General features: G+C 39.7%; 1 protein-coding gene across 1 annotated transcript in view; it reads left to right on the forward strand.

Moving 5' to 3' along the window:
* Nucleotides 1-20,164, forward strand: part of MAP3K9 (mitogen-activated protein kinase kinase kinase 9) — a 58,362-nt gene extending 38,198 nt beyond the window's left edge. The window contains exons 6-11 of the mRNA XM_056493649.1: nt 88-328; nt 1,404-1,526; nt 2,256-2,412; nt 7,331-7,443; nt 8,086-8,901; nt 9,247-20,164. Of these exons, the coding sequence (XP_056349624.1) occupies nt 88-328; nt 1,404-1,526; nt 2,256-2,412; nt 7,331-7,443; nt 8,086-8,901; nt 9,247-9,728 (1,932 nt within the window). The 3' untranslated portion in view covers nt 9,729-20,164. The remainder of the gene's footprint in view (nt 1-87; nt 329-1,403; nt 1,527-2,255; nt 2,413-7,330; nt 7,444-8,085; nt 8,902-9,246) is intronic.
* The last annotated feature ends 5,495 nt before the right edge of the window (nt 20,165-25,659 follow it).

A 25,659-nucleotide genomic window follows, 5' to 3' on the forward strand; every position in this document is an offset into this window, starting at 1 on the left:
AAGCTGTGCCTTCAGAGCAGGTGATGTTAGTCTTAACCCACAGGTTGCAAGATAACCTTTTGTTTCTACTTCCTTATCTCCTTGTAGGAGCTGCGTACATGGGAAGAAGAGCTGAGTCGTGCTGCTGTTGAACAGAAGAACCATGAGGAGCTGCTACGAAGGCGGGAACAGGAACTGGCAGAACGCGAGATTGACATCCTGGAAAGGGAGCTCAACATCATCATCCACCAGCTGTGTCAGGAGAAGCCTCGGGTCAAGAAACGCATGGGGAAGTTCAAGAGGAGCCGGCTCAAGTTAAAGGATGGCAATCATATCAGCTTGCCTTCAGGTTAGTGATGTGTTAGGCTGTGCCAGGTCAAATGGGAGCAACCTGTAGGTTTGGTAGTTCCTTACTACTGACCCTTATGCATTAGAAAGGATTTGATGAAAAACATGCCTCTTTGGGATTAGTAAACTAAATTTACTGCTCTTGTGGCTAGCATTGCCCAAAGTTCCAAGATTAAGGCCAGAAGTAAATTTGATATGTTACATGTTTGTTAGCCACTGGCTGCATATGGCTTATCATAAAAATGTTGCTGTTTAACATGTTAGTACTCAAAAGAATCAATTTTTTAACGGATATACATAGAAGATAATGGAGGTTCGTGCTCGGGGAATATTTTACATAATGCTGCAGAATAATCTATAATCTACTGGATTTTTTTGGTGTAGGAATCTAAAAATTACCAAATTACCAAATTGATAGCTGTGAGACTAAAGCCCTAGATAGCTAGTTCATGTGTGAGCTCCTGTTAACACAGAAATGACTTCTGGAAGAAATGTTAAATATTAGTAAGGCGTTGACAAAGTCACTCTTCAGAAATACTGAATCTTTCATATTTTAAATTTGTCAAAAAACCAGAAGCATGGCCTTTGTAAATAATCTAGTGCTCATTGTTACATCAGAGATGATGACTTCCACTATATTCTTTGTTTTCTGGGAGACACTGGCTGTTCAGAAGAGAAATTATTATAAAATGTGTATGTTACCGATGCTTTTCTTTAGATCTGTAAACACCTATTTTTGGTAGTGTTTAAGAAACTGAGTGGTAGGGTGCAAAGATCTATACAGAGATATAATTTGGCATGTCAGTCAACACAAGGTCTGTATGTGTATGTGTTTCACACATACACTAAGAAGATACATTTTCAGGACTGTGAGTGCACATCTTCATTCTGAATTCTCAGTGTGTACAATGGACAAATAGCAATTAGCTGTAAAACTTCATTTCTACATAGATCCCATAAGTTGCTCTCTTTGAAAGTTACCACAAATTATTATTTGTTTTTTCGTACATGAAAAAAAAGAGAATTTTAACTGTGTCTTTCTGCTTTTATTTATTTTTTTTTCTTTTGCTAAACAGATTTTCAGCATAAATTCACTGTGCAGGCTTCTCCAACGATGGACAAAAGGAAAAGTTTGATCAGTAGCTGCTCCAGCCCTCCTGCAAGTCCTACCATTATTCCCAGACTCAGGGCCATACAGTGTAAGGAGCTCAATGTAGTATTGAATTTGGGAAATGTACAGTCTGTCAGTGTGGTAAGATGCCAAGATTCCATATCTAGGACAAGACTGTTAAAGAAAGTACTTAAAATGTTTGCCTTACACCTTGTATGTATGCATTTAGAGAGAAAAATGGAGTATCTTGGTGATGGAGGGAATATCACCTCCTATGGAGCTAAAATCATGCTTACTCAAGTTCTTGGAATACTGCTGTTTCTATAGAAACTATATTTCTTAGGTGGACAAGTTAATTTTAAAAAATGTCAATTTGCAGAGTAGATCTGTAAACATTGCTGTGTTAAGTTACTGTTTTAAGGAAATAAGAACAAGGGCACTTGTCATGCAAATAGTGTTCCCATAATAACACAGAATTAGGTAGACATGCATGTCTTTCATAATTCTAATGCACAGTGTTTGTATTGGATATCACAGCACTTGTGTGTTTGGTTTCAAACTGGTGGTTCTAAAGAGAAACCAGTGATGGAATGAAGCTGGAGAGGCTATCTATACTTGGAAGGATTAGGGGATGCTTAATCTGGCATTTGGTTGTTACATTCGTGTTGATAAATGGTCAGAATTATGGGAAAATCAGTTTTGTTGCTATTCCTGTTCTGGCCTATGTTTTATTCTTTATGTTGCCGTGGAACCAATTCTTTTAATTTGTGTGTCTGTTTTTCCTTCCCAATTTCCACTGTTCTTTCCACATGTGAAGTGACACCTGCTGAAAGCAGTAAAACATGGGGACGAAGCTCAGTCCTTCCAAAGGAGGAAGGAGGAGAAGAAGAAGAGAAGAGAGGCCAGAAGAAAAAGGGACGCACTTGGGGACCAAGCTCACTTTGTCACAAGGAGCTAGGTGCAGGAGAAGAGGGGTAAGAGAGGGCCTGGAGGAAAACTTGTTTCCAGGCTTTAAAACTGGTCATGAGCTGGCTCACAGGAGATTTGCCTATCTGCTTGCAAACACCTTTCTACTTCCAAACTTCTTTCCTGTACCAGAGATGTTAGAGATTCAGAGTTTACAAAATTGCATTCAGTTCATTTGCTAGCAACTGATGTTTCACTGTCTGCTATTACGTTCTTAGGTGTATTTGTAAGCTGACAAACTCCTAGCTGTGTGAAACTCTCTGTAGTAGGTTTTCTCTGTTTTAAGGTTTATCTTTCTGTAGTTTCATATAATATCTGAAACTGATTCGCTCTTACAATTCTCAAATATACTTTTTCTTGTCTTAAATGCTACTATATAAAAAGTATCTGATAAAGCCAAGCAAATACCTTCTCTTCAGTCTTTTGAGTGAAGCAATCCTGAAAGTGATTTTTGCAGATATACAGAGGTCATACCTCTGTTTTTATAAGTTATTGTTCTGTGGATTCTTTTTTATTTTCCTTTGTGTATGTGAATTATTTATACCAGGACTCCAGTAAATCATTGCTGGAATGCTTCTTTAGACATAAGGCTATTTTGACCTTCTAAAAGATTTGAATGCTTGGTAATGTTTAGCGTAGTTTGAGAGTTTTCCCCCCCATAAATTGATAAGTTGATGGTTTGACTCTTGCCATGTTTTTAGCAGGGAAAATAAAATAGCTGGTTATGATGGTTATCTTTACTATTGTGTGTTCAGGTGCAAAATGCCTGAAAAATTGATGTTTGCATAGTGCATCAGTATTGTAGCCCCCTACAAGAGGGCCTGGATCTATTAAAATATGTTCTCTCTCTAAGATACTCAAGACATGTTGGCAGGACAACATGGAGGATGTTTCTTTGACTGCTGCCTGTGCTTTACATATTCTACAAATGAGGGCTAGGATAGCATTTTAAGGACTTAAAACAGATGTCACGTTTTACAATCATTAATTATGTAAAAGAACAGGAGATCACTGAAGCTGAAACAAAACACTTCTATCTTGAAATCACATTCTTAGAATTCTGGGAATAGACCTCTTCCATTTTCTGTTCATTACTGTACAGTCTGAAGCACTGATTGCTTTTGGGCACAGACAGCTGGAATGGAGTTGCTTGCAAACTGTGGTTGCTCATAAAACTGTCCTGTTCTCTCTACAGCTGAGATGTTCTGTAGTACTCAGAATGTCTCCTAGGGAGACTTGATAAGGATATCACATTTTGCAGAGTGTCTGAAACGTGAGAATGTTGCTGAGAGGGCAGTATGGCTAACATACAATGAACCACTCCTTGCTGAGGTCATGCCAGACTGCAGACTTTAATTTAAAAGGAGCAGAGCTGCAGTAAATATTAGTGACTCAAAAGATAGTTCTTGCTATTTTTTAGTATTTTTAAATTCTTATTTTACAGGGTAAGGAGATAAAACTTCATTGAATATTTAAGGTTGGGAAAGACCTTTAAGATTGAGTCAACATTAACCTCTACCGTGTTCACCAGTAAACCATCTCCCCAAGGGCCACATCCACACACCTTTTGAACATTTCCAGGGATGGTGATTCCACTACATTCCTGTGCAGCCTATTCCAATGCCTGACCACCCTTTCAGTGAAGCAATTTCTCCTAATACTTAATCTAAACCTCTCCTGATGCAACTTGAGGCCATCTCTGTTGTTCTGTCACTTGTTACTTGGCTGAAGAGGCTGACCCCCACCTGTCTAGTCCCTTCTTTCTGAGAGTTGTAGACAGTGATATGGTCTCCCCCAGCTTCCTTTTCTGCAAGCAAAACAACCCCAGCTCTCTCAGCTGTTCTTCATATGACTGACTTTCTCGACCCTTCCCCAGCTCTGTTGCCCTTCTCTGAGCATGCTCCAGCTCCTCAGTGTCTTTCTTGTAGTGAGGGTCCCAGAACAGAACACAGGATTTGAGGTGCAGCTTTGCTGGCACTGAGTACAGGAAAATTATCACTTCCCTGCCAGGATGCCTTTGGCTTTCTTGGCTACCTGGACACACTGCTGGCTCATGTTCAACTGCCTGTTGACCAGCATCCTCAGATCCTCTTCCACCAAGCAGCTTTCCAGCCAGTAATCCGCATTGATGGGGTTGTTGTGACCAAAGTGCAGAACCCAAACTTCACATTATTGTGCTTTATACAGTTGGCCTTGGTTCATCGTCGATGCAACCTGCCCTCTGCAGAGCCTTCCTGCCCTCCAGCAAATCAACACTTCCACCCAACTCGGTGTCACTGCAAACTGACTGAGGGTGCCCTCAATCCTCTTATCCAGATCATTGATAAAGATACTAAACAGAGCTGACCCAAATACTGAACCCTGGGAAAGTTGGGGCAAAGTGAAGAGCTAAACTTAGGATACAGAAGTCCAGTTCAAGTATTCTCCGTAATGTTGTTCTGTTAGCAGAAGTGCTGCTGTTACTGCTGCTTATGGGATTTTGTGATCAAGGGAATTTCATCTTTATAATTTTTATCACTTTCCATGTATTCTTCACAGGAGGTAATTCCAAGTTTGTTTGAGAATAGCATTGTGAGTATTGCAGGGACCTATAATTAACATCAAGTAAAGGCAGTCATGAAAAGATACAGTGATTATTCATGCTTCTCTATTTATCTTTGAACATAGAGCATATGCACAGCAGTAGAAAGGTTTTGTGCTGAATTGCAGAGACTGGATGAAGCTTTGTGTTGGACTAGTTCTGTGGCAGTTCAGTTGTGATCTTATAGTGTATTCTCAAGGATAAAACTCTGAAGTTTTAATTGTCTTTAAACTTGGCATGGGTGATGGTCACCCTGCTTTTCACACAGGTTACTAATTTTACAGAAGGTGTTAATGAATGTGACTTAAAATCCTTTAGCAGTTATCTCTTAAAATCTTGCAAGCTAAACCTTCTGTTTAGTTAATCTGAATAGATTACAGATAAGAAGGGTTTAGGTTCCTGAGTTGTTATGCTGGTGATTGAAATATAGTTTTAGTGCTAGTGCTCTCAAATCATTCCAGTTGCTCTTTCCTTAGGACAATAGCAGACAATACTGCTCTAGTAGGAACATTCTCTAAGTCAGCATGTTTTGAATTGTTTTCAAATGCGCACTACTGTCTAATTAAAATGATGTGCGGCAACCTTCTGGACAGGTCTTTGAGGTCTGCTTGTAATTTGGGGGGAAAAGAGAAGGAGCAAAAAATAAAAGGGAAGGATGAAAATGTTATATCCTTAAGGCAAATGTAGCAGGCCTTGAAATTATTCTGGTAGCTGTTTATCTTCTTGTTCAGATTGAGCTGCACTTTGACAGTAACAGCAAACCTTCAGTGTGTTTGCAAGGGAAGATTGCTCTCAGAAGTCAAAAGGAAGCAAACTAAGTTGAGTATGTGTTTTTCCCAGCTCTGTGGAAATCTCACCTTCCTCAGTAATTCATTACCCATATTGTAAGGCTTTGAGATTCAGTTTTGGACATGTTCACACTGCTAACATGGTTCATTTTTGCTCACCAGCTTTCCCTTAATAGGATCTCTCTGTTTATAGTATGTATCCTAGGTGGGCATGTTGCATACCTGGTACAGCATCTCAGCTGGGTAGAGAGCAGAGTAAAAACTCATACCAAGGGAAACAAAATATCCCAGTGTAATAAATTTTTGAAATCCTGGAATGGAAGCTGTCTTAGAATTGCAGAATGATTCTGGTACAAAATAAGAATCATAAGAGGTGTTTTACATATGGGTGTATTTCCCTTTCTCTTTTAGGGAATGATGGTAATGAATTACATGTCTTACCGAAAAAACAGTGCAAGTTAGTAATGGAGCTGGAAGAGATCTTATCTCAGAGTTTTCTGTTCTTTTAATAACAAGTCAATGCTTTTGTGTGTTCTGTTGAGATCATTCAGACCATCTGCAGATCATTTTATTCCTTCCATGTAATTTCTGCTTATCCTAAGTGTGTGTGGCTTTTCACCAACACTATGATGTTTCATGTTGGAGTCTACAGAGAAAGGCACCAGAAATTTTCAAGTTCAGACTATGTTGATAAATGAATAATAAAACTTTGAATATTGATATATCAGGAAATTGTGCTGCTAACCAAAGTTTTTGACATGTCTGATGTCATGAAACTAGTGCAGGCTGATGATAATGAAAACCTATGAATAGAGATTACTAATAAGTTCAGGACCCTGGTAACATACTTTTAGACACAGGTCAAAGTAGGGGTTCGGGTTCTTCTCTTGGGATTTTTTTGTTTGTAAGTAAAAGAAACAATGATGTTATTTATAAGTTTAGTTGCCTTTTTTTTTTTTTCTCCATAATCTAGAACTTGTGCTTTTAACTGTACTTCAATACAGTGTTTTCTTTATTAGAAAAATATTGGGTTTATAATACAGAGACATGGCCAATGACTTTAGCTTATTATTTTATTTGTCCTAGTGAGTGATTTTTGAATTTCATTGTTCATTTGTGTTTCACATGAAAACATTTTTGGCGGTGTTTCACTTTCCCCTTGCTGAGCAATTTATTTTTTACTTCCCATGATAAGATTGATTACAAGAAGAAATCAAGATTTAAAAAGATTATGTCTTGATGTAAAAAGAAAATGTTTCATCTGATTTTTGTAGTGGTACCTTCTGTTACTCTGCATTCATAGCTTGTTAGTTATCAGCAGAGGCCTTTTGACTGCCACAGTGTAATAAAGGAGAAAGGGACCTTTTTACTTTTTTAAATTTTTTTTTTAAATTTTGAAGTGCTGTAAATATGTCACAAAATTTCTTGCTGTGGGTGGACTTCAGTTCTATGAAGTGGAGATGGATACATGCATACCCTAAGTAGATCAATAGAGAATATATAATATTCATGGTTGTGAGCATGGTACATTTTCTCACATCCTTCTACTATTTTCAGTCTGAAAGCTCTGGTAGAAGGATGCAAGCAGTGGTCATCCAGTGCACCAAATCTTGGGAAGATCCAGAGAACTGCACCTGCTTTTCCAGGATTCACCAGCTTAGCAGAGATGGGTAATGAAATTCCCTGCACTTAGTACTCTCATTCCTGCTTCCATTCACATTTCAATTAACCTCTTTCCTGCCCTTCACCTGGTACCTTACAGCAATGTTTTCATTTTGTTTGGTATCTGTTTTTCTTTTATTCTTCAAGTGTCCATCTTCTTGTTCATCTAACTGCTTCTGCTTCTCCATCTATCAAGTTAACAAGCTTCTGTTAATTCTCCTCTAGCTCCATGCTGTTTCCCAGCTCCTTTCCTGAATAATGATATTTGCACGTTCAGCATGCTTACGCCTTCACTTGCAAAGAGCAATCCTTAAAATTTTTCTATCTTTTGTTCCTCACTCACAAACACATAAATTCACTGTAGTAGCTACTGAGATGTAGGTTGCTTTTGAAATGCTGTCCTGCAATTAATCCCAACTGGATGAATGCTTCGCTAATTTCTTTCACTTTGATAGTGTTTCCAGTTACTCTTCTCAGCCCGTCTTCTTTGGAAATAATAGACTGTATTTGAGAGTTAATGAATGATGTTTGTAAGGAGAACAGCTGTATCTTCTGAAGAGAAGCTTGTTTTGAACTATATTTGTGAGACAATGAAATTTGCCAGTGAAAATATTACATTGACACAAAGTCTATTTTCATTTGCTTTCCAGATGATGAGGACAGCGAATGTTTTAATGGGGAGGGCAAAGTGCACCCTTCACCTGTGCACAATCAGTCATACCTCTGCATCCCATTTCAGAAGAATGAAGAGTGGGATGGCCCTTCTAGTGATGCCAATGAGGAGTCCACCCCTGTAAACTCTGCTACCAGTACCCCACAGCTGACACCAACCAACAGCCTCAAACGTAGCGGCTCCCACCACAAGCGATGTGAGGTTGCATTGCTTGGCTGTGGAGCAGTGCTGGCTGCTGCAGGCCTGGGTTTTGATCTTTTAGAAGCAGGGAAGTGTCAGCTGCTGATTGAGGAAGAGCCAGAGGTGCCCAAGGAAGAGAAGAAGAAGCGTGACAGCATTTTTCAGCGAGCTGGACGCCCACGGAGGAGCACTAGTCCACCTTCCCGGAAGATCTTCAAGAAGGATGATCCCCTCTTGTTGCTAGGCGAGCCATCCACATCCCTCACTCTTCTTTCCCTGTCTTCCATTTCCGAATGTAATTCCACCCGGTCCCTGCTGCGCTCAGACAGTGATGAAATTGTGGTTTATGAGATGCCTGTCAGCCCAGTGACAGTCAAGGCTCCCTTGCCAGCCATTACAAACCCACTGGTCAATGTCCAGATCGAGCGGTTCAAACAAGACCCCAACCAGTCCCTGACTCCGACACATGTGACAGTCTCTTCCCACACCCAGCAAAGTGGACACAGGCGTACACCTTCTGATGGAGCCATCAAAGGGAGTGGACTGCTTGTCAATGGGTGCCCAACCAGTGGATGCCCTTCCAGTAGCTGTTTAACTGGAGCACTGGGAGCAGGTAGGTTTTCAACCATCTTCGTTTTCCCTCTTCAAGATAAAGACAGAAGCAGTATAATTACTTGTTGCTTATATGTTCATTGAGATGACCAGCCCAGCAAGAATTGCTTCTGGATGCTTTCTTAACACAAATTATTAGCAGAATAATGCAGTAATGGTTTTGGTTCCAGCATCTTCAGATTGCCATAATCTTGAAGATACAGAGTTTGTAGATTCTGAATGGAGGCTTTCTGCTTTTAATATGTTTTTGCACTGTATAAACAATAAACTAAGATCTGTAGGAATCACTTAGCAGTGACATCTAACATGTTTTTCCCTCTTCTCTTGCACTGTCTGTTTTGGATAGGTGTATTAAAAACACCTAGTCCGAGCAGAGATCCCAGTGAGGTCCCTCGCCTGCCAGACCCCAACCTTGTTTTTCCTCCAACCCCGAGACGATGGAATGCACAGCAGGATCCCACACTAGAAAGACCCAAGACATTGGAGTTCCTGCCCCGGCCACGTCCTGCAGCCAGTCGGCAGCGGCTTGATCCCTGGTGGTTTGTGTCACCCAGCAATGCCAAGGGTGAATCTTCTGCCAACAGTTCAAGTACTGATACTCCAAGCAATCTGGACTCTTGTTTTGCTAGTAGCAGCAGCACTGTAGAAGAGAGACCTGGACTGCCTGCACTGCTTCCTTTCCAGGTGGGTCCTCCTGCAGAGGAGCGGACACTGTTGGACATAGATGCTGAGGGGCAGAGCCAGGACAGCACCATTCCGCTATGCAGAAGTGAACTTAACACACACAAAGCTGCAGCATATGAACTCAAGCAAGAATTCTGGTCTTAATATGAAACCACTGGGGGCAGTGAGCCCCTCTAAATTCAATCCTACTTTTTGCACTGAGAATGCACTTTGAAAACAGACAAGATGGAGGGATGCTACAGAGATCATATGGTGCTGCCTCTGCTGAAGATGTGTTGCCAGCTGCCTGATTTTTGTCTGCATTTGGGTGAAACTTGGCAACTCTGAGCTGATGACTTTTGCTGTGGGGTTTTTCTGTAGTCTTCCCTGCCCTCTTATTGCAGTTTGAATCTGCAATGAGCTAAAATTACCATATCAAAGTCTTTTGTTACTGACCTTGTAGGATTTGGCACTTGCAGTAAGTATATCGGTATCTATCCTGGTATTAATCAGTATTTTTAAATAATATTCAAATATTACACTACAGCAGACATCAGTGTTTGATGTTTTCCCAAGGAATCCAGAACAAAAACAAATAAATATCTGGAGACTACCTTCTCTGAAATACACTCAGATCATTAGACAGGCCTGGGAATCATCATACCCCCAGTGAAAGAGCAGAAGTAGCTATCTTAAGACTTGTTTGTCCTCTTTTGCTCATGAGACAGCGTAAGGTGGAACAGATGGCAGGGGAAAGCGTGGCATCTCCACTGGTGGAGGTCTTTGAGAGCAGGTGAACCAGACTGTTGGAAACAAGTAGGTGTAGTTGATCCTGGCTTCAGGGTAGGTTGGATGTACTTCAGTGCTCTCTTGAGGTCCCTCTCAGCCCTATTTTCTTTATGACTCTGTGCTTTCAAGATGAGGGCTTATGGTATAGCTCTTTAGCTTGTTTTTTATTTCAGACTTTCATTCCATCAGTCTCTTTTTTTTCCCACCCTGTTTCTCAGGCTCATAGTCAAGTTGCCTCAGCTTTGGGAAGGGAGTTAGTAGAAACTTTCATTAAAGATGTGTTGGCTTGCAGAAGTAAGTTATGTGTTTCCGAATCTTTTTCTTTCCATTTTTTTCTTCTTTCTTACACCTTTTAGGAGTGACCCATGAAACCCAAGATTGTTCTTACCTACACTGGTACTTGTTTAAGGCTGTTTTGAAAATAAGGCTTGTTAGCAGTTGGACTGTGCAAATAGGAATCAGAACATTTGGATTCTGTTTTATTTTGTCACTGATTCACTGTGTGACCCTGGGCAAATAATATAACCTCTGTGCCTGAATTTCCCCATCTGTAAATAATAGGAATAATACCTACCTCACAAGGGGAGGGGTTGGGACATATATAATAGGTATAAAGTCCTTTGAGATCTTTGAGTGAAAGGCACTATAGATATGTAGAACTTTATTCTTGTTCAAATATGTAAACCACTCCTAGATCTGGAGCAAGAACAGACCCCTGTCTGGAAGGAGGAAGTCACACAAATGGGGTGTGCCTATGCTCAGAGTTTTCTGTACAAAGACTTCAAGTGTGTCTGTGCCACTGCAGGTATGTCTTACTGGCTGTAATGAGAGCTTCAATATTCCCCAAATTTGGCATTATATGTAAGGGATGTGGCCTTTATATGAGTGTAATAGGGTAGTCTGCTTTATTGCAGGGTACAGCATGTCTGTTCACTGTTCTTGTACAGATCTGTGCTTGTTTTGCTAATCTGCTGATATTTGGTTGCAAATAAGTCATTTGACAGTGCTGCCAATGCAGTGCTCAGCCTGTTGGGGCAGTCCAGTCCTGCTGTGAAGGCAGTAGAGCCGAATACTTCCTGCAGCTGTCAGCACAGTGAACCTGTGTGTTTAGATGTTTGTAACCTGATTTTAGAAACCAGCATGTGTGGGGAAGAACTGTATGTAAGGCTTTTTAGTTCTGTGTGAAGACTGAAACCAGCATGTTCCCATTAGTCAAGTGCACCTTTTTTTTCAAGCAATTACAGTATATTTTGTTTTGAAAGGTCACATATTTCTTGTTTATCACATTCCATGGAAAATGCTTAATGGCAGAATAACTTTCTGCTGCTCTCCTATTAAATGCTCCAGAGCTAGCCTTAATGGTGCTACACTAGATGTTGAAGCTGGAGAGACTGTTGACTGTTTAGACAAGGTATTATAAGGCAGGGTGGGATTCAGATACTTAAAGAAAACTTACATTTCTGACTCTTTTGTTAAATTTAGACCTTAGGCATTATTGATTTCATAAGTATCCTTTTACTTTCTGTTTCTGAAAACTCAATTTGTGACCCAGACACTAGCAAAAAGACAAAACTCATCCAACAGATTGTTAATTTTAAATCAACCTTAACGTAATCTCAGTAAGAGGCTGTGTCAGAGATATTTAATAAAAAAGACATTAAAATAATATATTTTTCATATTCTTCATTATCATTTTAAAAAGTCTGAAACAAAACTGGACCGGCTGCTCTGAAATGTAGTGTTTTCTATCCAAAAGATATCATTATAAATGTCATAGGGAGTATCATCTGCTCTGCAAAGGCATCACCTGGAATAGCTCCATTCAAACAGAAATCTTTAAAATCCATTTACTTGCATGAAATGGAAGGCCACCTTTCTAGGTCACACTGATGTAACTCAGCCTGCTAAACGTTCCAATAGCTGGCCAGTTGATTTCACCAAGTGAACTTTTAAGGTTTCTGTCAAGTTCCCAGGCAAGACAAACATAAAAGGCAAGTTGTTCTGTCGCCGCTTTTGCTTAAGAAAGTTGAGGATGAAGAATTAACCCTCTTCCCTGCCCCTCTCTGCCTTTTATAGAATCACTTGGTGAGGGTAGTATGTAGCTGAACTTTGAGAAGTACTTTGCTCCAAAGAGTATCTTCCCTAATACCAAGTGGACATTGCTACATTAAAACACTTGGTAGGACTGGTGACAAGAGTCAAGGATCCAGATCAGGGTTACCAAACTAGATATTGTTATTACAAAGCTGCCAGACAGACTAGTTAGAAGCATATTGGTTGGTATGTATTTGTTTTGTGGTTTTTGTTTGGGTTTTTTTTTAACCCTTCTTCAATGCAATTATTTTCATTGAATATAGCATGTAAATTAACCTGAGACAGTCTGTGAGCATCCACCCATAACTGTCTTCCAGTGGCCAACCTGAGGTATCAGGCAAGAGGACTCATTTGTGAAAACAAGGTTCCTGACTTCAGTAGGTGGTGGGGTATTCTCTGGCAGGCAGAGAAGGGGCTCTCAAGACAGTTGTCAGGTGTTTTACCTTATGCACTCCAAAAGCTTTTGCAGCCAGTGTCCTAAGGCCCTGCGGCTGTGTGCATGTTTAAGCCAGGTCAAAACCTCTCTCTCTATCCAGCTGTCCCATCCTGGCTTGAATTCTCTGCTTTCTTAATCTGTTGGAGTTTTTCCTTCCCAGTTGTTGGAGCTGAGGTGCTCCAAATCTCCAAAGGAGTGGTCAGCTATAGTCCACTAGACAATGAGAAGGTATGAGCCTGTCAGCTCAGAAATCTTTTTTTTCCTACTGGTTGCTAGTATTCCCATTTGTCAGGGAAACGAAAATGTCAGAATATTGGTCATTGACCTACCTTTCTAGTAATATTCTTGAGGAAGATGGTGAAAATCTTACTTTAAAAACATTCTAATAAATGTATTGTTTCCTAAATGTTTGAATAAGTTGCACTTTTCTTTTTTTCTGAGAAAATGAGAAAAAGATAATGTGGAAGTCACTGAGTAGTCTAAAACAATGACAAAAGAATGGAGAAAAATATGAATACAGGCCTTACAAAGAGGAAATGGCAGTTTTTTAACTGATAGTAATAATGAGATTGTAGCTGACAGAAATGTTTGTGGTTTAGAAATATATTTGTATTTTTGTTTAGCCAGCTGGCAGTGTGTATCACTAATTTATGTAATTGATGAGCTGATTTAGGAAATAGAAAGAAGTTTGTCAATCCTTCAAAGTGTGCTGTTCTTGTAGCCTGTTCAATTTTCCTGTAATGTTGGAGGGAAGGCACAGACATAGCAACCAGTGCAAAAAATGACGATTTTTTGGATAAATTTCTACTGATTTTATAGGAATTGAGTGTGGGACAAGTAGAGAGAAGAAGGCTTTTGTGTCAAAACTAAGGTGATTAAATAGTTGTGGATTCTGTTTTAATACTGTTGCTTCTTACAGAGTGTAGAGTGGTCTGTTTTACCAGCAAGTAGGTCTTAATCTCTTCTCAGTCATTTTCAATTACAAAAATGTAACTTTTGATACATATTTTCCCTCAGTTTATTATTGCAATGGGTTGATACTCAGTATGGGGCAGGGAACCTCAGTGAAAATACTCTTTTTGTAATAGCTTTCTAACAAAATGAGTATTTTTAAAGTGAATTTTTTGTTATTGATGGGGAAAGACCTGTTCTGGTTTGGCATGGTTTTATGATTAAATGTTTTTCTGTACCTCTAGGAATGGGAGTAGTTGCCTTCCTCTTCATAGCATGCTGTTATCTTAAGACATTGTGGACAATACTGCGTAGAGATGTTACTTCAGTATGTCACAAAACTGGATACCTCTCATTCTGTTCAAGGTGAGGCAGTAATGTTTAAGTAAAGAAAGTTCTTTGCCTTTGGAGTGTTTTGTTAAATAAAACATGACAGGAAACCTTCGACCTTGAGTCACCTTTCTATCTTGAGATTAATTTTTATTTGAAACCTAATTCATCTCTGTGGGATGAATATGGGACCTGGAGTCCCACTGGATGTATGGAACCAAACCTATTCCTATGTCCCAAAATTCAGTGATAGCCTATTATTTTTGCAAGTAATTTTGAGCTAATGTAATTAGGTTTGTTTATTTTTATTTTTTTGAAGTGTTTCTCCTTGGAAAACAAGCTCATTGCTTTCTAACCTTTTCCATGTATTTTGGGATACTCTCAAGAACTCTTAGTAACTCGATGGTGAATAAGAAGGATTGTATATTCCAGAGTGATTTAAGTCCTCCTTTTGGCTCCTTTTTTTTTTGTTTCTTTTTGGTTGTCTTTTTGTTTTGTTTTGTTTTGTTTTGTTTGTTTTGTTTTGGTTTTGGTTTTGGTTTTGGTTTTTTTTTTTTTTTTGTTTCTCTTTGGATTTTTCTTTGGGTTTTTTTGTATGAAATAAGGGCATTTACATTTGGAAAGATTTCTGATCCGTATCCTGTCACTGAAGAACAGTTTCTTAGCTTCCATGTTTAGAACTCATTTAAGACTACAGTTTGGGTAAAAGTGGATATTAGGAGGGAATAGACATGTATTAAAACATACCTGTAGTAAGCAATAAATACAGCAAATACAAGAACCAAAATACACTCTCACTATCACAGAGCATAACTTTCAGACTTCATAAATCTTTTTTTGATGGTATAATTGAGATATCGGAAATTGAGATATAGGAAAGAATACCTTCTTATATTTTTTCTTAAGTTTACTGTTTTAGTACTAGAATACAGTGGTTTGCACAGCTAGCTAATATAGTAGCTAGCTGGACAGAGTGGATCTTTAACCAAATTTGCTTTTTTTCCCCTCTTATATTCAATCCTGGTTTTGGTTTATATATATATATTTTTCTTTTTTTGGTATTTAACAAACAATACAGTCTTAAGAAGAACTTATTGTTATTAACCTCACTTTCACAGTTTCAGGAGACATTATGGAGATGAATCTGTGAATTTTTCTGGTGCTCCCTCTGTTGAATGCATTAGCAGAAAGTCATGCTGCAGTTAAAATGTGCATTTGCTTTTGGTTTTTCCCATGCTTGGCTTTTTTAAACAGTTTTGCCACTGGTCAGAGGTGAACACAACTTCTGAAATTACCTACATCAACTTTGTTTTTTGGTGTTGGAAGTAGTCACTCCCAGGCTAAGTGGTATGTGCTTGATCAATATGTATCTTGCCACTGGTGACTGGGTGGTGGGTCTGATGTAGCTACTGGAATTATTATTCCAGTATTCAATCCCTTCTAACAAGGAATTCCCATTTTTTGCAACTGGAAAATCTTCAGCACTTCATCAATGTTTGTATACAAGAAATGCATTTTAGCTTGTTTTGTACATAAATGAAAAATCTTCCTTTTTCCGATCAGGAATATAATTTTCCTACTGGAAATGGCTTCTTGAGCTCTGTGGGTGTTTTTTAGTTAGTTTTCTGTTTGGGGATATTGTTAATTTTGAGTTTGGTTTTTAAGCCTCTCAAATATATATATATGTGTTAGGTGCATCCTGTATGCCGAGGTGCCTTCCATCTCACATGTCTCCTTGCTGGGGCCTGAGGTTGGTTTTTTGGAGGGACCTCCTAGTTGTAGCTTTCAGTACTGTGTTCTCTGCACATCAGGCCAAATACCATCACAGGAAGCATTTTGTGTCCTTCCATATATACCCCTGCGTTGAGCCACATGCTATTACTGCCTCTCCCTCTTCCTCCATTAGGGTTTTGGCCCCATCCCATCTTTGGTTATTTATTCTTGTTGCCACAGTAACATAGTAAGGCAGAAAACCAGACACATTTCAGATGTAATTTGACCTAAAAGATTTCCAGGCTAAAAGCATTAAGATACAACTGGGTGAAGTGGAAGTGGAGGTTGGCAGGAAATAACACAGTGAAATTATCCCTCTTAATATAAGTCAAAGGACAAAGGGGTACTAGCTACTTGGTAAACTGTTGGCATCCTAGGTAAGTTGGGTCCTAAAGAAGAATTTGAGGAATGTACAGTTACTTAATTTTATAGAATGGTTTGGGTTGGAAGGGACCTTAAAGGTCATCTGGTTCCAGTCCCCCTGCTATGGGCAGGGACACTTTCCACAAGATCAGGTTACTCAAAGCCCCATCCAACTTATCCAGTTTCTGGTTGGTTTGTTTTCTTTTACCCTGAACTACCTCATTAGTAGAGATAGAATGGGCAGAAAGTCTAAGTTTTGGTAAGAATTGCTTTAAGTATGCAGTTAAGGTTGGAATGAGATGGGAAGGTAGAGGCAAACTTGTATTTGGCTCTTTGATGTGCAAATTCCTGATAGAAAAGTAAAACCAGCTATTCAGTTTATTAAGTTAAGATTATATTTGCTGTAGATTTTTATGTCTCCAAAATAAACAATAAAGGACAAAACTGGGCATTTTTCTTGATGGTTTCTAACCTGTGGAAGAGTTGATTGTCCAGAGACAAAAAGGTAGAGTTTTTATATTGGTCACTACTGCTTTTAAAAGTGATAGTCTCTTTTTTCAAAACAGTTTTTTTTTTTTAATAATCTCATGTGCTCTTAAAGGGGAGCTGTACACGATCCTGATTGTTTTCCAGTATTTGCAGTATTGTTTTCCTAGTGTATCAGTTCCTAAAACAGTCCTTACTGTATCTGAATGCTAATAATGTGCAGGCAGCCCAATAGAACTAATATCAAGGAACTATGACAAATTTTTATTGTGCAGTATAGTGGATTTCTTAACCCAGCTTGTAGTGGGCTACTGTTAGGTCTGTAGCTGATGAGTCAGATGGATGCACAGCTAGAAAAAGGGGGCTTAGAACAAATCTGCAGGAGCAATTCCAAAGTTGTATTTGCTTAAAATAAGCAATTTGACAAATGATCATAGAGGGAGGCAGGGGAAAGGCCCTTCATTAATCCGAAGTGCATCTATAAGATCTTGTCCATGCTCAAATTTTAGTTGTCAGGATAGCTAGTGAGAATCTACATTGTGTTCAATGTGGCTGAAACCTCAACATTAAGACAAGAATAATTTATTTTATATATCTATTTCAGACTGATTAACCCTGTCTCCCATTCTACCTTGATTGTTTTGATTCAATATTTTCTCAAGAACAGATATTGAGGTTGGATAAAACTGGCCTCCTTGTCTTGGAGAGGTATATAGATCTGAGAGAGAAGAAACATTGCTCTAGCCACATCCTGATCTTTTGTGTCCTGTGATCTTAGCTGGACAGGTTATAATGGCACAGAAGACATGCTGGTGTTTTTTGAAGCTTCATTGATAGGAATGCTGCTAGCAGCAATTAAGTTACAGAACAAAACTGGCCTCTGATTACTGCTTGGCATAGCTAAGTTGCACACTGAGCTTCTTGAGTCTAACTATATCTGCAAGTGAACAGAGCTTCTTCCTTGAGTTCTGCTGGAATTTGTGAATGTTCTCAGCTTGGGTAATTTGTTTTCTCCCAGACCTGGTCAATATCACAAAATCAGTTGACATGCTCAACTGATTGCCCAGATACTCACAGTAGGCTTGTTCTTCTGTCTTACATGCTTTAGTGAGCAGCTCTTACAATGTCAGCAGGGTTAAGATTTGTATCTGAGCAGAGCAGCTAATATCTCTGAGCTGACTTTTCACACTGCATCTCAAGCAGTTCTTACTCCATCAGTTCTGCCATTGCTCTATTTTCCAGGTTATCTTGTCAACTATAATGATCCAGATACCTTAGACTGCAAAGAATATAGCCACAGGGAAAAAAAAGTAAGAAAGAAAGCATACTTAAGAATGTTTGCCAGTTGAACTGGTTGAATTTGGCCAGAGAGTAGGATCCATTCTTTTGCAACATAGATCTCTTTGGGGGATGGCTAGGTTTGAACTGCAGAATTTACCTAGATCCACCTAAAGTCCATAGGTACCCGTGCCCATCATGTTTGGCAGTTATAAGAAGATGCCACATAAACCCAAGAGCATCTATTACTATAAGTTTGTATTTAGGTTCATTAACTTTCAAGTTAAAAGGGAAGAGGCCTCAATTCAGAAAGCTCTTCATCACATACTTAAACATCATTGAAGTCAGTAGAATGTATTTGTGGGTCAAAATGCACAAGACCCCATTTGAGCAAAGCTCTTTAAATCTGAATTGGGGGATTGTAATGTAGAGACTGATGGTGTAGGACCAGGTTCTTACCTTGATTGTCAGTGTAAGGACTCAATTAACATGAGGAAAAAGTTCCTCAACAAGCCCCTGGGTAAAATGCTGGTTTGATTGCTGACTCTTGTGGCCTTTCCATGGCTGCATATGCCATGCCTATTTGACTGCTACTTCTAACCATAAGCAGGGTAAGCTCTGAGAATGTTTTATGACATGGGGTGAAAGAGCAGCAACTTCTGCATTAGCAGATTGCTAGCTGTAAAGGGACAGTAAGTGGTGACTGGAGGCTCTGTGTGCAAATGGCAGTTTAACCTGAGGCCTATTCTCAAGTGTTTCTTCTCATTTTACAAATGCATCCCTCCAGGCTGGTGGACGGACCTGACAAGTTCAGCAGTGATCAGCATCCACCACTTTTACTAAAGTTCTAGGATTCTTGTCTGTCAGCTGTCAGCACAGCACATTGTGCTGCTATATTTGATTTCTTTGTCATAAATTCAGGACAAAGTGGAAATATCTGAGATATTTTGCCTGACTTAAGTTGAGAGATTTATTTGGAATAAGCAGGCAACAGTGGTGGAAAAATCAGGGAAAATACCTGTGCTTTTAACAATGTTTCTTCTGTGGCTTTGAAAATCCAAGAATTTCTCAGCCAGAGAATGTATTTCCTCCTTCTTTTTATAAGCTACTTTCTTTTGCCTTATTAATTGTGGATCTGCTCCTGCTTCTATTTCAAGCCAGATGCAAAAATAGGTGACCTGACTTTCCTAGGTACAATGTTGTAAATCTGAATAACCAGGTGAGTAGATTTCTCTAGTGTAAGATCATGCCCCCGTGTCTGATCCTTTGAGATATGGGATAGTTCCTGCTTGTGTTGAAATCACTGTGTGGAGGATGTTGGGTACTTGATAAGGAACTCCAAACTCTGTAGGACTGGGATTCATCTTCTAGCTCAAGTATTTCAGTCTGGTTTTGGAGACCTCTGTATGTCTTCTCTTCCGTTCATGGTGTTCAAAAGTCTGTTGCTATGGAAGTAGCACCTGAAGGTATGTTTTGCCTGAAGAATCTGCAATGAAGCAGTTACATTACCAAATGGCAGTGTACCCCAGAATTGAGTAAAATAACAGAGGCCACCAAGTTTTTCTTGTTTGTGTGATGAAATGTTGTCAAATTAAGTGATTTGTTGGAGCCTTCCTTTAACTTCTGTACAGCAGTAAGCTTAGAGGAAAAGAAGATTGCATTATTTTTTAAAAAGCTTTATTTGTGACCTGGACTTGTTGCCTCTAACCCTCTTGGGCTTAAATAGTTAAATTATATTAATGTCCAGTTTGTTTCACTGTAGGTAACACATCAGCTGAATACTCTTGTGCATAATCTACTGTATCTTTCCTCTGTTCTGTGTCAATGTATTATGTGTATTTGGATTACAATTCTTTTTGTATTAAATTATTTTATGTTATAGAACAATATTTAAGTGAAGCAAAGAGCTAATGGAAGTTGTTGACGTTTTGGGATTTCTTTTCTCTTTGCTCTTTTTTTGGATGTACTGTAAACTGTAAACCAAGGATGCCAAGCAGGCTTGGTTCAATGGCTAAAATTATTGTATTACAGTGTAATGCTGATCTAGGCCTTGTCTCAACACTAGAGCACACAGACTTGAATAAAACTGTTATAAAAGTGATGATTGTCTTTAGGCCTTGAATTCTTGGGTTTGTGCTTCAAATTATTTCAAGCAGATATTTAGAATAACAGTGGCATTAACTTGCTATGAGGATTTCAGAATTTTTCTGAGTACAAGAAGTTTATTTTTCTTTACTAGGTACCTCAGTCCTGATCAGCTATTCCAGCTCTGGGCTCTCCATAGGGCTTTGAAATGTTTTTGCAAAAACTCAGTTTAGTACAGGCCTTGGCAGGTAGTACCTGTCTGCTAAGCTCCTTCTGGCTTTTCTCTGAACCAAGGAATTAATTGCATACCATTTTTATTAAGGCTAATATTTCTGTTCTATTAGCTTGAGGTTTTTCTACTCTTTATTTAATATCCCAGCTAGAATATAAATCTGAATGCCTGGATGTGGAGCTTATGCAGTAACATGTTTTGTGCATGGTGACATTTAACAGATGGTTTAGATTCACTTGTGATGCTGTGCCTTTGTTCCTGCCACATCATTCAGTGAGACACAGTTGCATGGACAAGGATCTTTCCAAGCTGTTTTCATCTGCTGTCAGTGTGAAAGCCAGAGCAACGTAGTTTTGGTTCCTAGGTCATATGTTTGAATCCTGGGTTATACTTTTACTCTTCTCTGCCACAAAGCCATCATTTCACATTTCTCTGCTTTAAGAAATGTAGCTGTATTGCTGAAGGACTATGCACAACAAGAACTTTTATTTCATAATTTCCTTTGGAAAAAAGATTTTTTCTAATGCAGGTACATGCAAGAGATCCTTCACCCTTGAAACAGATACAGAGACTGAACAATGCATAGGTAGGCTACCTTTAGTCATATATTCCATTCAAAGTGCTGTAATGCTGTTTTGTGATAAACTAGGAAGAGAGTGAACAGACAGCCAATTAAGTTTGTTAGAAATAATAGCATTCAAGATTTAATTGCTTTTTCACTGTTTTAACAAAAGGTATTTTACAGTGTTTTGTTTTTCAAACTTTTTTTTCACTCCTCCCCAAATCCGGACTGCCTCAAACTATAACAAATATTACTGTCTCCTGTAATGTTCTGCAAAGTAGCATTATGACCTAAAAAAATCCAATTTTCTAGCTGAATTTACTCACCTGTCACAATGACAAGGTTGCCCTAATGTTCAAGCTGGTCTCATCAGCGTCAGAAATCTACATGCATCATGGCAAATCATTTTCTGCCAGGAACTGCAGGCTCTGCAGAACATGGCAGGAGCACAAAGCACTGGGGCAGAAGAGGAAAATAAAAGAGTAGTTTTCTAAGCAGGAGAATCTAGCAGAGAAGGAGCATCTTAAATGAAAACTGGCAGGGTCAGCACAGATGCAGCACAGATGCATCTGCACACCAGCAGATGCTTTAAGCTGAGCAGTTTCAGTTTTTCTTCATTGGTTGGTATGTAGACAAAGGTTGGTGTGCAAGTTCTACAGTGACAGTGAAAATCACATGGTCTTTAGTTCTGAATGTGCTCAGGTGAGGAAATCACCATGTATTAAATTGTATTCAGATGGCACATCCTGAAATAGTAAACGCGAGTGGTGGTCTGAAAGTCCATAACATACCTTGATAAAAGTCCTAGTAGCCTTCCAAGGCTATGCATATTAAGAGAGAAGAGGGCAGGCTTTCCCCTATCATGCAGCTCATAAAATTTGATTAATTAATCTTTTGTTTCTAGTGAAATTGTGAAATTCTTGGTTCTTCTGACATGGAAGTAAAGGGAGAAGATGTCCTACTAAAGCTAGGCTTAACAAGAGCTTAATTAAATGTAACATGAAAAGTTTTTAAGCATATTGCTATCAGGCTTAAACAGACTAAGCTTTTGAAAAAATCTGGAGTGAACATGACACTAACAAACGTCAGAGTAACTTAGCAAAGACTAACAAGCTTTGTCTTCATGCTTGGGCACAATGGACGCTGCAGTTTGCTTTGGCAGGAAAAGGAAACAATTGTAACTAAGGATAAACAAAGCTCAGGCATTTTCAAATAGACTTCAACAAGCTTTGCAACTTCATCCGAAATCTTATTAAGTGGCATGTGATTTACTTGCTAAAAAGTCCTCATTAGTTTAACAATGAACAAATCTAGTGGAATGAAAAGAGGCAGGATCAACATAGTACTCCAACACAAAGTAGAACAGAACCATAATCGCTTTACTAAATATAACCCAAGTCTATACACTTAAAGCCTGCAAAATTTGCTCTGAAATGTATTCTTTTCTCCTCAAGTTATGCTCTAGTATCTTAACTTTATAACAAATCAGGGCTTTGAATATTTTTTAAAGCCATGAATGGGGTTACCTGTCACAGGTTGCAGCCAGGATTAAAAGAACCATCTCTCATGGATGTGAATGTCTTACACCATCATGTTATCCAATGGCGCCCTGAGACAGTAGTTGGAGAACTGCTCATTGTTCAAAGAGGTTACTATTTCTGTAGCAGTCTGGCATTTTTACTTTTGGTGATCTTCCTGCAATTGCATCTGGCTATTTACTTTTGCTACAGGTACCCCCAGACCTTGCAGGCCTTTGTTGGAGGTAAAGAATCTTCTAAGCTGGTGCATTCTAAAGGAGAATTTCTTGATAATTATGACTGGAGCTGCTCTGTAAGGGAAGATGAACTAGAGCAAAGGGTGACAGTAGGACAGTGACCTCATGGAAACAGTCCAGAGTACCTGAGCAAGGTGAGCAGAGCCGGTCAAGTGACAGTAACTGGGGCCAGTGATTGTCAGGCAAGTCTGTTGGGATAAGACAGGTCCAAGGTCAAGCTAGGAAGGCAGAAAGAAGCCTGGGTGAGGAAGGTACTAGGCAAGTGTAGCCATAATCATAATCTAGCCAAGGCAAGGATTATGGGCAAGAAAATGGTATGGTACATCCAGACAGCCTTATTTTGATACAGTGCTTATGACCTTGGGCTCCATCTCAAACAGGCAGTCTTAACCTTGCTTCAGAACCTTTGTAAACTTATTCTTCTCCAAAGGTTTTGGTGTGCTTTGGGATGTTGCCACTACATAATCTAAGTAACACCAGCTGAGAAGAATTGCCCCTGATCAATATCCCCATCAGGCTCTCTCTTGTGACTGAAGTACAATGCCAGCCATTACTTGAAGTGCCAGGGGCCTAATCTTGTAACTCAAATAGCTGTTTTCTTTGCCAAAGGGTCTGCTTCAGTTTGCTGATATTGACTGCTGTGATCTGCCTTAGGAAAGCAGACTGAAGCTAGGAGACCTTAGAGCTGACCAAGCACTTGGATTCATCTTCCCAATGTGTTTGCTATATGGCTCATTACACCCCTTCTTTAACTACTTTTAGAATGGGGATGTTTACTATATACATATGTCTCCATAGGCTGCAGTGCACAATAGAAAAGACTTTTTTATTTACTCTGTATGTGGGAGTAAATGGGACTTAGATTACACAAGGCTCTCACCTTTCTTCAGTTTTGTTTTATCTAAGGCAAATATTTGCTAAATTGACCGAGATGATAGTTGAGTATGTCTCTTGATGGGTAGTTAAAACAGAAGCTGTTTGGGTGTGTGTCCTGGGATGACTGTGCATATGGAGAGGGAAACCTCTCTGCTGGCACTTGGGAAGGTTCTGTGAGTACTACCTGCATCTACCCTTACAGCCAGGTACCTGGTGGACACGCCTAAGCTGCTCAATTCTGGCAGGGGAGCAGAAAACAGAAAAGCAGCAGAACTTGTCCAGAAATGTTTGGTAACCATGGAGCAGAGCCCTTATCTTAATCACCCTTCTCTAGCCAGAGGTGAGCCAGAAGCGCACAAATTCTTGGCATTCTGCTCTGTGTCAGTCTGACACTAGTCTCCTGTCCCTCAAAGACTTCATTTATCCACACTTAGAGTTGGGTCCCTCCTTTGGCTTTTAATACAGCTCAGTGTATGTTCCATTTATTTGTTAAGTGATAGGCACGAACAAGGTATTCATCTAGGTCCTGGCATCAAGCTGAAGTTTGAGGGACATATAAATTCAGAGTTAAAAGGACAGACAAAACACATGGGTTTGAACATGAAAGATATGCAAGATTCTTTACCAGCTTTGCTAAAGTGTGGATTAATTTTATCCTCATGACATGCTGGGAAAAGTCAACACTTCATCTCCCTGAAAGCCACCATATGGCCTGGCTAGTTTTCTTCCTTTCTAGAAGGAAGGGTTTTGGCAAACACAGTGCTGCTGCAGCTGGGAACAGTGCTTAAAATAACACCGAGGCTCCAGCTCAGATTGGTAGCCTTTGGCAGCTGCACTATGGATTGCCAGGAAGAAAGTGTTTGCATCCTCAAACTGCAGGGGATGTTCCTACTGGTGCAGAAATATTATTCATTGCTAAATGCTTTGTGCTGTGACAGGCTGGTAGGGAGGTGGATTTACCGTAAAAAAGCAATCCAAGGTGTAGACAGCAAGTTCGTGCTGCTGTGAGGCTGGATGACTCAGGATGTGATGGTCTATGTCCTGCTTAAGGAGTTGAAGGACAAAATTTGCTGCAATGACTTCCATTTCAGCACTTTAATGCCTAAGAAAGTTTACCACATCTGCATCTCAGTGCTCTGCTGTGACAGACCATAAATAAAAGTTTGTTTTATTGCATGAGCATTGGACAACATGGCAAAGAAACCTCAGAGAGGTCATTGGATTTTATATGCTTCAGATCCTGTGGTAGCCAGCAGCCACGTAGTCCTATGCTGTAGAGATTTGCATTCCCCTTATCAGTCACATCACAGAAGCCACTACTGCACTCAAGACCTGTTGTATACCTGAAGGAATTGTGGCATTACAAGCAGGGCATTGCACAGACCTGCTCCCAGCCAAGCCATGCAATGTACACTCAGTTTTCCTTCTTGTGAGAAAAGGACTCCTGCTCACTCCCAGGCAGCTCATGAGGACTGACACCTCTCTGTGGGAGTAGAGGACATATTGTATGAAGCTCTTCCCTTTGCTGGTAGATGGATTGGAGCTGGTGGGTTTTAATTACAGCTTATTAGAGCTCTTTTTGCTGCTAGTTGCCTCTCTCCTGGGCAGAACAGGAGGACACTACCCAGAGAGGCTGAGGGCACGTATTCCAGGGCTGAAAGCTTCTTGTCTCCAAGACTGTGCATTAACTCCAAACAGCAGCACAATGTGGATGTGAGCAGGACCTTACATAACTTTTCTGGAGCTCATATTGGAAGATCTGGGAACACATGTACTTTCTTTCCTGTTTTATTGTTTTAGTTATGTTCGTTGCCTCAGTCCCTCATCTTTAAGAGTACTCAGCCCTTTTTAAAAAATAGATTGCAGGTTTCTTGCATAATTACTAGGCAAGAAGCGGTGGTGATGTGGCACTCTTGGTGCCAGTTCAGAGCAGATGAAGGGGAAGTGGGAAGAACCACACAAGCACTGACAAGTCACAAGGGTCCCCAGGGGTGTCACAACTCCCTTTTCCTTTAACACCCCTTGTCACTCATCCAAGATAGCTGGCAAAAAAGCAGGGCTGTGACC

The sequence above is a fragment of the Oenanthe melanoleuca genome, chromosome 5 (genome assembly GCF_029582105.1).
Source record: "Oenanthe melanoleuca isolate GR-GAL-2019-014 chromosome 5, OMel1.0, whole genome shotgun sequence".
NCBI classification, from domain to species: domain Eukaryota; kingdom Metazoa; phylum Chordata; class Aves; order Passeriformes; family Muscicapidae; genus Oenanthe; species Oenanthe melanoleuca.